The sequence below is a fragment of the Schistocerca serialis genome, chromosome 2, assembly GCF_023864345.2.
Source record: "Schistocerca serialis cubense isolate TAMUIC-IGC-003099 chromosome 2, iqSchSeri2.2, whole genome shotgun sequence".
In the NCBI taxonomy this organism is placed as follows: domain Eukaryota; kingdom Metazoa; phylum Arthropoda; class Insecta; order Orthoptera; family Acrididae; genus Schistocerca; species Schistocerca serialis.
In genome coordinates, this window is record NC_064639.1 from 192,613,463 (window position 1) to 192,630,046 (window position 16,584).

The 16,584-nt window shown below is 44.7% G+C and overlaps 1 protein-coding gene across 1 annotated transcript in view; it reads left to right on the top strand.

Moving 5' to 3' along the window:
* Positions 1 to 16,584, top strand: part of LOC126456923 (uncharacterized) — a 260,935-nt gene that overhangs the window by 203,469 nt on the left and 40,882 nt on the right. Inside the window, exon 2 of the mRNA XM_050092856.1 lies at positions 11,121 to 11,363. Within this exon, the coding sequence (XP_049948813.1) occupies positions 11,121 to 11,363 (243 nt within the window). The remainder of the gene's footprint in view (positions 1 to 11,120; positions 11,364 to 16,584) is intronic.

Sequence of the window (16,584 nt, forward strand, 5' to 3'; positions counted from 1 at the left end):
AAGGATCGGTATAACTTCGTGAAACAACCTGTAGTTGCTTCTTGTGACGTTGGGGGGGGGGGGGGATAGAGTGGGGGATCACCTGTTAGCTCTTCATTTTCCAGACCTGTGAAGGAGGGAAGTGCATGACCACAATCTGGTGGCCTACTTTCCTTCTTCTGACTTCCATTCCCTCCACATTCATTGTGTTACAGCCCCAGAACCGAATTTAGCCATCACTACGGCTCTACTGCGGTCAGGAGTGGTACACATATTTAATATTTGTTCTTAAACGACTTCATTTAACAGTAAACTTTATGTAATTAAAACACGGTTTTTATGTGTGATTTTTCGAACCCCTCTAACGCGGCAACTAATATTCCTAGAGAAAAAATGAGCAGGACTTTTTTGTAGGAAATTTTATCTACTTTAATTTTTTCTGATAAACATATTCGCTAGAAGCCGCAATTTTCAAAACATTCAAGAAAAGCATGGAAATAAGACCTCTGAACGCCCTCCGACTCCCACATCCACACCTCACTGGTCAAGATTCTTAGTTTGTTGTTCGTAACACTGTCTCCTACCACTGTACAAAAATTTGCGACTAAACGGTTTTTTTCTCCCATTCGTTTTTTTCTTTTCTTCGTTGACTGGCGAAGCAAGCAGCCGTACAACAGGCTGGCAGCGCAGAAGCAGACGTAACGTAGACGCGCGAGGGCGCTGGACAGCAGCTGTTGATGAGCTCTGCCACGGTAGCTAACGAGGCCGCGAGAAACTGGCACTTCTTTCATTACGCACCTCTTTGTTCCCCCACAGCCCGAGGAGCACCGTAGCACAACGCTGGAGGCAGCGAAGCACGGCTGCCACCGAGAGCTTCCACTCTGCTGCACGCCTCTCATTCGCTGAGGGGCGCCCAACTAAGGCGATACCTGTTAATTATGCACCATGTTCTTTTCATTTTGTTTCTGTTAACTATTGTGACAATACCCCTCGGCTATTCATTTATTATAGCCATGCTATTTTATTTTCCTAATTGTTTTCTCAGTTCGTATGTAGAGACGTGCTGGAAGAGGACGATGACTGCTCTTCAGGCAAAATATGAACAATTTTACAATGGCAAAGAAGATAAGATTAGAAAGTCAGGGAACTGACTGAGAAAGTGGATGAGTGTTAAAGGTGACACAGAGTGATAAGAGGTAAAACAAGTAAGGATAGAGAATAGGCGAGAGAAAGTGAGGGGATTGGGTGACAGAGAAGATGAAAGATATGAGAGGTTTAAGTTATGTAAGTGAAGGGGATGAAAGAGAGGAAGTGAGAAACAATGGCCACTGAAGAGGTGGCAGGTAGGAGGTGGTGGAGGGGAAGTGAGAGAGAGGCAGTGTTGGGGAGCCACCGTAAGGAAGCTTACAGACGTGGATGTAGAGGGAGGTGTAAGGGAATATGAGAGAAGTGGGTGAGTTTGATGGGAAAGAACTGGAGAGAGATATGGTAGGGAGATATGGTAGGGAGATATGGTAGGGAGATGTGTGAGGAAAACGTGATATGAAGGAGACTTACTGTTAGTGCGGAAGAGGAAATGTGCGATAGGCACCAGTGTTAGAGGAAAGAGTATGGAAAGAGGAAAGAGTTACCAGGTACTTAAGAATATTAGCAACATGATGTTCAATACATGTGGTTAGTGTTTATGTTACCGCATTGCTTCTTGAAGTGGAGGAGCGGTTCTAGGCGCTACAGTCTGGAACCGCGCGACTGCTACGGTCGCAGGTCCGAATCCTGCATCGGGCGTGGATGTGTGTGATGTCCTTAGGTTAGTTAGGTTTAAGTAGTTCAAAGTTCTAGGGGACTGATAACCTCAGAAGTTAAGTCCCATAGTGCTCAGAGCCATTTGAACCATTTTTGCTTCTTGAAAGATCACCCTGTTGCACAGAACTTGCAAAGCTGATACTCCGCACTGCACTGCAAAGAAAGTACTTCATTGTTTACCCATCCCCCTACATTTCCGAGAACACTGTCTGAACGCTTAGAGTTCAGTCCGTGCTACTTGGTGTCGAAACGTAAAGCAGTGCTTATGTAGCACATACCGTTGATCGTCTATGTAATGTAGCGCAAGATCTGAGTGGAGTGCGGTTTGGGCTGGGAGCTGTGCAGACATGGGTTCAATTTTACAAACAATTTATTAAACATAAAATAGTCTTCTTAACAGTGAAGAAATGATAACAAAAGAAAACTTAATTTACACCCTGTTGTAGTGCTATAAGGAAGGGCTGAACATGAGAGTAACAGCATAAAATACCTTTAACACAATGAAAACAAAATGCAGATCTACTCTACCCTAGCAGGTAGAATCGGGACAATAATAATTCACGATATCTCACTGGCCATAGTTAGAAAAATGACAATAAAATTAGCTCCTGAGAGTAACTATGGGAGAATGATCTACAATCTCTGATTTAATTAAAGCTACCACTCTAGCACTTAACTAAATATTCAGCTACAACCACTCCTATCGCCAACTCGTCACTAAAGCAAAGCTACTCTCAACCACCACTCAATATAGAGCTACGATCACCCCCGTCACCAACCAGTCACTAAAGCAAAGTTGCTATCTACCACCTGCAGAATTATCTACACAAATTTCTCTGTAACATTTTGTGTACAATATAGCATACAAAACAGACCACTTTTACAGTGTAAAATAACAAGATCATTTTCAGTACAATGGCATCAACAAAATCAGTGACACTCACAGCATAATAATAACAACATTGGCTTCTGTACGATGGCACATACAAAATCCATCACGATCAAAAATAAATACGAAGATATAAATAGCTCTCACTTTCAGAGAAACCACCATACCATGCCACACTGTACTCACAGACCTCTGTGTATGATATTACTGGTCATCAGATGCACTCGATGCACAACTTGTACTCTTCACTGAATACCGTTCTGCATCATTCAACTGACGACGTCGCTACTGTCGGTCTCCATAGCACCTAGTTAGTGCCCTAGTTGCAATTTGAAAGCCTCTGTTTGTGGCTCCACTGGAATAGCCTTCCTATCGCCCAGAGAAAGACGCCAACAGCCCCAATGGATTGCTTATAGTGACCATACCTGCAATAGACAGCTTCTTGGTGTACTAGCTCGGAGAGGACTTCTCATTCTTTGCTGTCCATCAACTGCTCCAATTGTTCCACGCAAAACAACAGACTGCATATATGGTCCTGCTTATGGCATACACAGCATGAATAACTGCCTCTGCTGTCCACAAAATAGCTCCAGGCAGCCATCTTTTGCCTTCACCACATGTCCAAGGCATCACTACTCTGCCTGGCATGCCTGCTGGTGAGCCCAGGACTCGTCCTCTCATCTGCCGGTCAGCTGAGAACACGTTCTGTTCGCATGCTGGTCAAACCAAGGCTCGTCTGGCTTGCCTGCTGCTCAGCCGAAGAATCGTCTGGTTCGCCTGCTGGGCAACTCAAGACTCGACGGCTCGTGCACTAGTCAACCCAAGGCTCGTCCTTCTCACTCACTGGTCAACCCAACGCTCGTCCTCACCCACTGGTCAACCCAAGACTCGTCAGTTCATTTGCCAGTCAGGCCAAAACTCTCTGCTCCCATTTATCACCGCCTGGTCGGAGCGGCGCCAGCATCACCACAAACGCTGTCAACCACACTCCAGTCCAACCATTGTCACGAGAGCAGTTCTAATGTGACCATCCGAGCGGGACAAGAAACAAGATCTACCATGGACTAGAAATTCACTGCGCAGTATAAACAAGCTGGTTTAAAATATAATGCTTGCGAAAAGGATGAAATCGAGGTCTGGCAGAAGACTTCATTCATCACAACATTCACTAATGAGGTAAAACATTGTGGTCAGTGCCGACTATGAGACAAATGGCAAATGGCTCTGAGCACTATGCGACTTAACTGCTGAGGTCATCAGTCGCCTAGAACTTAGAACTAATTAAACCTAACTAACCTAAGGACAGCACACAACACCCAGCCATCACGAGGCAGAGAAAATCCCTGACCCCGCCGGGAATCGAACCCGGGAACCCGGGCGTGGGAAGCGAGAACGCTACCGCACGACCACGAGAACTATGAGACAGATTGCCACTTTGTGGTGTTGCGGTCACATGAAGTGGTATCGAAAGTATATGAGCGAATGGGGAATAATTCCAGCGGCGATATGGCCCACAAATGGGGTGAGCCATTGACAGAAGTTACTCTGCCTCTGCGGATGCTCTTACAGGCTGGCGCCTAGGAACTAGTATCTAGGAAATGGCGAAGCTAGTTGGCTTTTCAGGTGCAGCTGTCGTGAGCATTTATGGAAAGTAGTTAAAGGAGCATGGGTGCACAACAAGGTGTTGGAAATCCACGCCTCATCACAGAACATGGAGGTCAGATATTTTTGACAAGAGAGTACAACGTCAATGCAGCCGTAAGTGTTTCAGTGCACATTGGACAGCACACGTTGTTGATCATGGACCTCTGTGTAGTGCCATGTTGACGCAACAAAATCGTCGGTTGTGACTGCAGTGGGCATAGGATCATGGAGGCTGAACTGAGGGTAGATGGGAATGTGTCACCTGGTCAGAAGAATCACGCTTCTTGTTGCACCAGATCAGATACGCCCACATCCACGCCTATGGCTGCTGAAATCATGTACTGTGCCACAGAAGCAGATTGGTCGAGGCAGTGTTGTGCTATGGGGTATGTTGATCTGCACTTCTGTGGCACTGGTTATAGTAATAAAAAGGTACCACAATCGCCATGGATACATGAAAATCATAGTGAACCACCTACATATTCGTTCACTCTTGATATTGCTCCCGACGGCGACTAGTATTTTCCAGTAGGCTAACTATCCATGTCACAAGGCTATAATCAGTGATTTCAGGAGTATTATAGTGAATCCATGTTGACTTCTTGGGCATCAAACTTGCCTGGTATTAACCCGATGGAACAGTTCTGGGATGCTATCTACCTCGCCACCCACAAATCACTGGCCCATAATCTACGGAAGTTTCATGACTTGTGCGTAGACATATGACGCCACATACCTCCAAGGACGTACCAGGAACTCGTGGAGTGCATACCAGCGAGACTAGTGGCTCTGTGCGTAGGGTTAGTCCCGCCCCCCCCCCCCTCCCGTGAAAGCATGAAAAATAAGTGTTTTTCGTGATTTTTCACGTAAAATAAACAATAATGAAACAGTTATATGTCTTACACTTTTGTCTTTAAGAACTCAGTTTTGTGTCCACATCGGACGCTTCCTGTAACTGCTGGAACAGGTGGAAGGGGCCCCTGGTAGCCGGAACATTGGTCATCGGAGGGAATTCTGGAAGCCCTCCTATAGACCTGTAACAAAATAATTTTGTATAAGTCATTTACAGTATAGTTTCCACAATCATACTGAGGACAATTGAAAAATATTCTTACATAATGGTGACTTGTTGACGTTAACGCCACTTTTTCGCCCAAAAAATCGAGACAAAGTCGTTCACCGAAAATGGACTTTTGAAGATACCACAAAACAACTACGTATGCTGATAGATAAATTAATTTAGAACGTCGTCATCGAATTCTGATCAAAGTTGTGTGTACCATTCTAAAGCTATGTTTCCCGCCAATCTGAGAAAACGGTTTCGACAAAAACGCTTTTAAGGTTTTGAGTTACATTTTTTTGTAGTTAACGCAAGTTAATCATACCTCTAGTCAGCGATCCCTGGACCATACCGAAATCCTTCTAGATCGAAAAGAAGGACCTCATCCACCTTCTTTGTCGTCCTGCGCACCTCTTTGGCGACTTCTGTCACCTGCTGCTCTGCTCTCTCGATACGCGTTTCGTCCGCTTTCTTACAGAAGTGCAGAAGCTGTAACGCGCTGGTCTTATCTCAAGTTCAAGTACTTCTGTAATTTCCACAATGCCGGTTAGTCCTTCGTTAAAAGTACATGCTGGCATCCTGGCCGCAATTTCGGCTACTTATTTCCAGCTGTGAATGATTTTCGGAGACACCTTTTCACAAATCGCGTTGTAATTCGGTAACGGAGTTTCTGACAAACTTGGAATGAAAACTTCAATGAAGCAGAGATCCCAGAGAACATGTTGAGCAACAAAAAAAAATTTAATTTTTTCAGAATTTTCAAAGAAGATTACCGCCTCAAGCAGGTGCTCATAAATTTGTGACTCATCGGTGTTTTTATTACTTTGCATGATCAACATTTCTGAACTGTTTTAGCCCATATTACTGAGCCGGTCCGCAGTCGATGGCGAATATTTGCTTCCACCTCGTGAAAGCATGGTATCGCCGCCTGCTATGAGGTGGGTTAATCGTGGCATCGACAGTTGAAGTTGGTACGCTGGACGTCTCGAAGAGGGTGTCGATTAGCTCTGCCTTGTGCTTGGGCTAATGTGTTTGTAAGTTTTTGAGTGCTTTCGTTTTGAGTTGATGAAGTCGTACCAGGCCCGTTGTGGTGCGAAGCCTGTAGTGGGGCATTGTGTGCCATGTAACCATTGCCACAATGAACTTGAGACGTAGGCGTGGTGTTCGGTGGCGATCACGATCCAAAATTAAAGGAGTTCGGTGTCTCCATTTTGGATAAATAGAGGCGTCTTCTAAATCCTGTCTTCACAGTTATGGAGCACTCTCAGTGGATTGATAACTGGCTCATGGATGTATTTGTGGAGGCTCTGCAGCGCTGCATTTTGAAAACGGTGAGCATCAACGTGTTTTCACTTAAATGATTTCTTGCCTTCGCCGTCAGGTAACTGGTGGAAACTGGCACTCTCCCTACGACGCCGCGCGGGGTAGCCGCGCGGTGTGAGGCGTCTTGTCAAGGTTCGCACGGCTCCCCCAGTCAGAGGTTCGAGATCTCCCTCGGGCATGGGTGTGTGTGTGGTCCTTAGCATATGTTAGTTTAAGTTAGATTAAGTAGTGTGTAAGCCTAGGGACCGATGACCTCAGCAGTTTGGTCCCATAAAAACTTACCACCACCACCACCACCACCACCACCACCAACCCACCACCATCACCACCACCACGACCTGAACGATGTCACTGTTACACTTTGATTGTAGTGAGCTATTAGGAACTTTTCCCTTGTAATGCTATGGCACCTTCTTGAGCTGTATGTCCGGTGTTATTGGTTTTCAATAAATTTATTATTCCTTTTGAAACCGTAAAGTAGTAGCGCCAAGCCACATGCACCTTTATTAATTGATAGCATATTCTGGCCCATTTATTTCACAAATGTGCATACTCGTAATTCGTTTGCGAACAGGGCGGCTAACAGTTAGCGTAGCCATTTAAAATTTTAGATGTGAGCCGTTACTTTTACTGTACTCGCCAGCTTGGTTTAAAGTTTTATCTGGTTTATAGATATACTTTACGCTCGTACTAATCTCTCTACGTTTGGACAATGAATACGTGTTATCATGTTTAAGTGATGCTAATGACTTATCCCTTTGTTGGCTAAAAGTTTTATATAGTCTCGAGCTCTGATAGGTTTACTTTTAACGAGCGTTTTATATTAACTCAATGATTTATTGAAATATTTCATGTCTGGTAATTGTTTTGTTTTATGTGTGTTCTAGAAATTTCTGTCCATACTGTTGCTAACTGTTGTTTAAAGCTAATCGTAGGCTGCCGGTGTTGGCATTCAGTGAGGGCCTGTAGCTGCTTGCTTCCGCAACTACAGTCATTTGTTGAATGCGGTGTGGTAACGATTTAATTTCATGGGTTTCCATTTTTGATTAATTTTGTAACTAATCAATATTTTGAACACGGCTGCGGTTAAAAGTCAGTAAATCAATCCAAAGCAGCCAACCATTTCCAACAAAGGTGGTTTTATTCAGCGTTTGAGCATCGTTTCGAAGGATGTAAACCTGTCTTCTTCAGAAATACTTGAAGACAATGTAACAGCCGGAAACGTACATGTCAAAATCACGCGTCATATAGAGACTACATCTCCACAAAGAGGAGGGAATATCACATATACAATAAAACATAACCAAAAGACTAAAAACTGATACCTACTAAAATTCCTCATTGGAAAAATATCAAATAATGAAGCGATCTGACATTTGTCCAACGAAAATATGCTATCAGCGGAAATAATTTTACATGTCATTAAATACGCTGGTCCCTATCACCAGGGCTTGTCAACTAAGAGTAGTTAAAAATCCACGAATAAAACCAATGAAATAAAATGTCAGGTCATGTTAAGAGCTGCACGCCGACAGACAGGAAACGTAGCTTGTGACCACCAGGAAAACAAAGCATGTGGCGCGTGCACCGAGATCGAAGAACACTTGCGGCATAAACGGCCAATGCGAAATGCGCTGAGGAGGCATGTGGAAGGAGTGAGAGCACAGTGAAAAATGAAGAATGTTGAAGGACGATACTGTAAAGTAAAATACATTAACTCACATTGAAACCCTTATAACACCACAAGTACATTATCGTACAAACAGTAATAATGTTAAAGCTTGAATGTGCTATGATAAACTTACCTGACGGTGAAAAAGATCAGTGTATGGGTCATCATATAGTGCAAAACATACAGTAACGAGATTGGGTAAAATAAGTGTCTTCACAAAATATAAAACTGGGAAGACGAATACGTATGCACAAATAATGTATATTAGAATTTTGAGGAATCAGCAACTCGCAAAGGCTAGCGGCAACCGTGTGAAGACTTTTTGGACAGCATAGGTTTGAAGCCTTCAAAAGAATATCTGCAAGCGAGAAGCAGCTGGCCATTCAGTAAATTTCCGTCCTATCGCTCTAGATGTGTAAAGACGCCTAGCTTTTCCCAAAGATCCATCTTACACCTTTTGATTTCTCTGTACAAAAATCCGACCATCCTGATTTAGGTTTTCCGTGATTCCCCAAAAGCGCTTCAGGCAAATTCCGGGATGGTTCCTTCGAAAGGACACGGCCGACTTCCTTCCCCATCCCTCCCTGATCTGACGGAGCCGATGACCTCGCTGTGACGTACATTCAGATCTGATGTAATAATATTTTGATTTCGACGTTCGTATCTTCTGGTTAATCTGTAAGGTCCTGCCACACACCGAGCCTGGGCGTTTATTTCTGTTGTGCTTTTCTGATTAAGTCTGTGTTCTTGAAACGTCCACTAAACCCGCTGGGCACAACAGGTGATTAGGATAGTAGAAAGGGCCAAATAAGGTGTCTGTCAGCTTCACTCAAAATTGTAATTTATTGTATCTTAATAACACCTTTAAACCAAAATGGCACATAGCCGAATCTTTAGAACTACAAGTTTCAAACAGGAAATTATTTCACGGCTGAAGGCCTCCAAATAAGAAATCTTAAAGCAACAAGATAAATCTCAAGTGGTAGAAACATGCAGTTAAAATTGCAAATAAAATAAACATACACATAAAAAGCGAGGCTGAGAGCCTCAAGGCAAGGGTGAATAGACAAACATGAACAAGATGCAATACAAAACGCTGAAGGCATACAATAAAATTTTCAAGATTTTAAAATAAATTACCATAACCTTTCAAAGACAGAAGGGCGCAATGTTTTTTTAATAAGGATTTAAGTGGCTGAAGTCCCACAATTTATTTTCCAAAATTCAAAAATACATAAAATCCAGTAAACGCAAGAATTTTTTGAATCATTGGCTATGATAGATTATAAACAGATAGTTAAACACCGGTGAGAAGGACAATAAGGAAAATGGCATTCAGAAGCCTCCAGGGAGGTCGATCGGCCGTCGTCAATTAGGTGGGACAGGTGGTGAGCCCAACTACACTTGATCCGTCGGAACCCAACCAGGGGACAGCCACGGACCGACCGACAAAACGACTTGTTTGCCACCAATCGGTTCATGAGAACCCAAACACAAAAAGTTACAAACGTGATTATCCACAATGAAATATGTATAAATATGTATTAGCTGTCAAGACTACACACCATGCTGGACAGAGACAACAGGTGAGGAAAGGACGCTGCCTGAAATTACGTTAGTATCCAGGGCAGGTAACGGGAACACTAACGGCCACAAGGCAGATGAGGACGACTGCAAGACAACAACCGTCTGCACGAACAGTTGGGCGACGTTTGCAGCAGCATGGACTTTCAGCTCGGAAACCATGGCTGCTGTTACCCTTGACGCTGCATCACAGACAGGAGCGCCTGCGATGGTGTACTCAACGACGAACCTGGGTACACGAATGGCAAAACGTCATTTCTTTCGGATGAATCGAGGTTCCGTTTACAGCATGATGATTGTCGCATCGGTGTTTGGCGACATCGCGGTGAACGCACATTGGAAGCGTGTGTTAGTCATCGCCATACTGGCGTATCACCTGGCGTGATGGTACGGGGTGCCACTGGTTACACGTCTCAGTCACCTCTTGTTCGCATTGACGGCACTTTGAACAGTGGACGTTGTATTTCAGACGTGTTACGACCCGTGGCTCTACCCTTCATTCGATCCTTACAGCAGGATAATGCACGACCGCATTTTCCATGTCCTGTAGGGGCCTATCTGGATACAGAAAATGTTCGACTGCTGCCCTGGCCAGCACATTCTCCAGATCTCTCACCAGTTGAAAACGTCTGGTCAATGGTCGCCGAGCACCTGGCTCGTCACAATACGCCAGGCACTACCCTTGATGAACTATGGTGTCATGTTCAAGCTGCATGGGCAGCTGTACCTGTACACGGCATCCAAGCTCTGTTTGACTCAATGCCCAGGCGTACCAAGGCCGTTATTACGGCCAGAGGTGGTTGTCCTGGGTACTGATTTCTCAGGATTTAAGCACCCAACTTGCTTGAAAATGTAATCACATGTCAGTTCTAGTATAATATATTTGTCCAATGAATACCCGTTCATCATACTGCATTTCTTCTTGGTGTAGTAATTTTTATGGCCTATAGTGTAATTTGGGTAGAGTAATGTAATCAAAACACGACGTAACGTTATTCTAAAGCTTAAAGTAATTCGACCACAGCACAGTTACTTCATTTCATTGAATATTCGTTGTTTCCGTTGCCAATGACGCCATTCATTTAATTTCAGGGTGTTATACTGGGTAAGTCCTGCTGCAAGTTCTGTGCGGGTGCGCCTCTGGAGTGCAATGCTTCTGGTTGCAGGTGGCGCGGTGAAGTGCTACCGGTGCGCGATGGGCGACCCGCGGTGCGGCGGGCCCGGCATGGACCTGTCCGAGGTGCCGACGGAGAACTGCACGCTGGCCGCCGTCGCCACGGGGCTCACCGAGTCCGTGGGCGAGGACCGCTTCCCCAAGATCGAGAGCGAGGCGGGCATCGGCTCCTTCAGCCTGCCGGAGGCCACCGCCGCCGCCATCCCACTCGGCTGCCTCAAGCTCGAGAAGCGGAGTGAGTACCGCCCGAGCCGCGTCCGTCTGGCCACCTCTATTACACAAAAAATTCTAATATGTTCCTATTTATTGAACACACTTTCAAAAGTGCTGTACAAGCTGCCTCGTTCTATTTTCCTGAGCACCTTTAAAAATTTTCCCAAAAGTTTTGGCACGCGAACAAATTCGCCCTTTCTGAACATTCAAAGCACCTCTAACTCCCACAAGCTTCCCCAACTGTAACTCACACGCAGTAGCCAATCACTGTAAGTCGCTCATACACATCCACTCTCAGTTGGCCTTTCTCACTCTCCCGTTCAACACAACTCATTATCATTATTTCTTTATGTCTCTCTCTCCTTGTCTCAGCTCACTTACCATTACAGTCTACTCTCGCTATCACTGTCTCCCTCTTGCTCTCTCTCTTATTGCTCGTATCTCATTCCTTCCTATCTATCGCTGCTGTCTTTTCACTATCACTATCTCTCTCGTTCCCATCTTCATTGTCATATACTCTTTCATTATCACTGTCTCTTACCTCCTTCCACTTTCAATTTATTCTCATTCCCTCCTCCCCCCTCGTCCTGGCACTGTCTCCTTCACTCTTTTCCTATCACTGTTCTGTGACTGTCCATTACGTTCCACTGCCAGTGTGCCTCTCTCCTTCCCTCACACTGCCACAGTCTTCTTCACTCTCAACACAAAATAATGCGAATATGTTCACATGCAAAATTTATACGAAAATTTTTGAAGGTACTGAGGAATGAGCCAGCTAGTACTTCACTTTTCAGTCACTGTTTTAAATAAATAGGAACTTACTCGAATTTTTTTGTGTTCTGATTGTAACTGTTGTGATGGCAGAAGAGATAACACCGCGTTACTAGAGGAGGCCGAAAGGCACGCGTTTTAGCTCACGCAGACTGGCGTGAGGAGGGAAGGACTATACTGACGTGAGGTCTGGAACATGACAAGGAATTAGAATTCAGAAAGCGGACGTAATTAGTTTCATACTTAACTTTAATCCATTAATGATGAACGTCGCTCTTGACGGTACATGATTCACAATATTATCTGTTAGTAACTGAATACGGCGCCTTGCTAGGTCGTAGCAAATGACGTAGCTGAAGGCTATGCTAAACTGTCGTCTCTGCCAATGAGATCGTATGTAGACAGTGAACCATCGCTAGCAAAGTCGGCTGTACAACTGGGGCGAGTGCTAGGGAGTCTCCCTAGACTAGACCTGCCGTGTGGCGGCGCTCGGTCTGCAATCACTGATAGTGGCGACACGCGGGTCCGACGTATACTAACGGACCGCGGCCGATTTAAAGGCTACCACCTAGCAAGTGTGGTGTCTGGCGGTGACACCACAGCAACTGTCTTATTCAAAGACAATAATAACACTAAAATCGATATACGACGCTCCCGTGGACGTTACAAAAGGCGGGACATGGATGTTAACACTTTGCCGTCCGCACAAATTTATTTACTTGGCGCCGACAGCTCTAAGTAGGATTACTTGGCTTGTTGCCGGCCGATTGTCACCTTTCCGTTGATGTCAAGCTTCAAACACATTGACTTTTGCACGATTTAATTTTTCCGGAAATCCTCTATTTTGCTGTATCGTTCCACAAACTCGAATTTTATTTCCAAGTACCTTCCCTGCAAGTTCTACACATAATAGTTATCCATACACAGGTGTTGCCACTTTCCATCAGATTGTGTCAATAGTTCCATCACTGTTTTTGCTAAAGGCTGTCCAGCGCCGGAATATATCTTATAAAGGGAAATGTATCCCGTACTCGAATCACACAGCATCCAAATGAGTATGCCATATTTCGTAATTTTCTACGGATTGTTAACTTTAAAATTTAACCGTCCACACCACGCTTCCTTCACCAATTGAAATGTTTTGACTTAGATTAAACGTTTCTTTAAACTTTTTGCAAAAATTATCAGTTACGAATTGCACTTAGGCAAGCCTGTCGGCATTATCCGGTTTATTGTTGCTGTCGGAAAAATTACCAATAATCATCGATGCTTGCTTTTTTTACAGTTCCCATAAGGATAGCAAGCCCCAACATTTTCTAAATTCGGGTCCCGTAACGTCGAAAAATTTGACATTTTTTAAATCCAGTTTCCTTCTTTTGCAATTTTGATTGTAGTACTTGTTGGTTGCGTTCCTAATATTTTCAAATAGATCGTTCCCACTATATAATTCTACGATGCACTCGACGCTCTGTGTATGTTTGGGAAATATGTTTGGAGCCGGGGATCCTTCAAATTTATTATTGGTCCTCGGTAAATCAAAGTCTGACCAATGTGCACTGTCTTCTTCGTCCGATTCAGCCGAATCAGTTGCAACCGTAGCGTTCGCCGAATTCTGCTTGGGCGTATTTCACTATCTTCCCACCATTCTTCTTCCCTTTCATTTTTTTTATATCCACTGTCTTCTGCCCAGTCGGCCAAATCGTCCGGAACGTCAGACAAGACGTCCGCGCATTCATCGTAAATAATCCTATTGTCTCTTTCGTCCGCCATGATGAAAGGGCACAAGTACTTATAAAAACAAAACACTTGTTGACGTGTGTAACTTACTGTTACCTAAGCAAAACACCAACAGAATGCAAAAGATAATAACGTGCTGTCGCCGGCCACTGCGCGATACTACGCTCCCGACACCACTGTGCTGTCGCCGGCCACTGAGCGATACTATGCGCGGAGTGGCCGAGCGGTTCTAGGCGCTACAGTCTGGAACCGCGAGACCGCTACGGTCGCAGGTTCGAATCCTGCCTGGGGCATGGATGTGTGTGATGTCCTTAGGTTAGTTAGGTTTAAGTAGTTCTAAGTTCTAGGGGACTGATGACCTTAGAAGTTAAGTCCCATAGTGTTCAGAGCCATTTGAACCATTTTTTGATACTATGCCCACGACACGACTGTGGTGTCGCCGGCCGTTGACCGCTATTTCACGTCATAGTGTTAATACGGTCATCAGCACGGCAGTGTATGCTCTGCAAAGTGCTGTCCACGAGTTTGGTAAGTTCTTGTGGTACAGCGTTCCATTCCTCCAACACGGTGGTTGGCATGAACTGGACGCTCGTTGGTTCATGTCAATGTGCTGCAGTATGTCTTCCCAACGCATCCCACACGTGCTCGGGAATTTAAGTAGGAGGACGGGCAGGCCAGTCCTTTCGATGTATATCTTGTCGCTCGGAGAACTCCTCCGTCTAATTGTTTGACTTGCACCAGGCCATAAAGCCACTACACCACCCGCGCTGTTCGGTGTGGTCGCGCATTGACATCCCCAAAAATAAAGTCAGGACCGAACACACACCTGAGAAGACGCACATGGGGAAGAAGAGCAGTGTCACTATCATGTTGACCAATAGTGAACTGTTTTGAAAGATTTAGAGCTCAGTACGCTCATGGAAAATTGTATCTCCGCACACTATAATACCTGTACGATCAATAAGGTGATGTTTACCAAGGGTGGATGTACCGTCAAGCGATGGGAACACGTAATGCACTCAGCGCCATCTAGCGGGGCAACCATAGCCAAGCTAGACGAGTTTCGCGTTCTTTGTAGTTTTTTCGTTTGATTCTTATTTAGTGAGATATTTGGCCCGGTCACGATCAATGGACCACCCTGTATATAACTTGTCAAATAAGGCAGAAAAGATGAAGAGCTCCCAAAGAAAATGCAATAAGAGAACCACAGTAGAGATGTGTCGAAATGTGACAGGAAGAGGGAGCCGTGCAGTTCGTGAGACGATGCCCTGATTGCGAGAGCGTAGCGGTGTTAACCTTTCCACGAACGAGGCTTCCGCTCGTTATGGTGATTCACCTGTGGCTAATGGCAGTGCGTGGGAACGTAAGCAAGATAACGACAGTCTGCAGCCGGTAACACGCGCCAAATGTGCTCACTGCACTTGCCCCACGCGCGGTAATTACAGCGTCGTCAGCGAATTATCACACAGGCAACTAATTTCTCTTCGCAGTCCACGTTCAAACAGATTCTGGCGTGAGTAATGTCCATCGACGATTCCAGCCCAGTAGTTCCCCTGGTACAATGTCCAGCCAACACGAAAACGGTTGTTTACAATCACAGTACGTAATTACAATTATTACCGGTTCGGCAGACACAATTCCCATCTTCAGAATCTACTCACCGTAAGTGGCGCATGGTGAACAAAGCGTCCACATCAAACTCGTCCGTAGTCATACACTGCTAACCATTAAAACTGCGACACCGGGAAGGATAGCAAATAACACAATTCTGTTTAATTCAGGTGATTCGGGGCTAATCAGGATGTGAAATTCTATACTCAAAGATGGTACCTCTAGCAGCAACGATGGTTCTAATGTGGTTGGGCTCGGATGACACAATCCATTACGTCATTCCGCCGCTTGGCACATCGCGATCAGTTGTTTCGGTGGGTTTGAGGTTTTTGAACGTACAGGTCAGGACAACAACCACCCTCTGAACGGAGGTACATTAAGATAGCACTGGAAATATGTGGCCATGCATTATGTTACTGAGAGACAATGCCGCAGGGACATCAGAGATAGGGCACAGCCACCGTCATTACCACGTCAGAAATGTAATGCTCGCTGTACTAATTACCAGCTACGAGAACATCAGGTTAACGTCTTGTGCACTCAGTGGCACTTCTTACCATCGCAGTAGGTGCTGATACCGTATGACGTTGCAATCTGCAACAGCCGTTCTGCTTGGAGGCTCCGAATACGATGAAACTTATCTGTTTAAAATTATTTTATTGAAAGTGGATCTGTAATGTTGATTGCGATTTTAATGTTAAATTGTCTCTTTGGACTTCCTGTTTTGAATGGTGTGCATACCACACTTTAAAGCTGATAGCTTGCATAACGCCAGCTGTTAGTGATAAAATTCAGCTGCGAAAATACATAGTGAAACCTAACTGCGAGAATTCTAAGAAAAACATGCCCTATTCAATAACTTACTGCTGTCACAAAATCCGACAGTAAACTACGATGAAAAACTGATTACTTTAAAACTAAAGTTGGTCCCAGTGAAATGTAATTAACGAAAGGATCTGTTTTCTACACTATTTGGCTTACCTGGGTCACACTGAATAACGCCATGCAAACTATTCACGTAGCTACAGCGCGTCTGGGTAACTGAGCTAAAAAATTTGACTAGTGAGATACGCAAAGGTACAACTCCTTAAAAACATTACTACCAGTCTTGGTTCACAATTTTT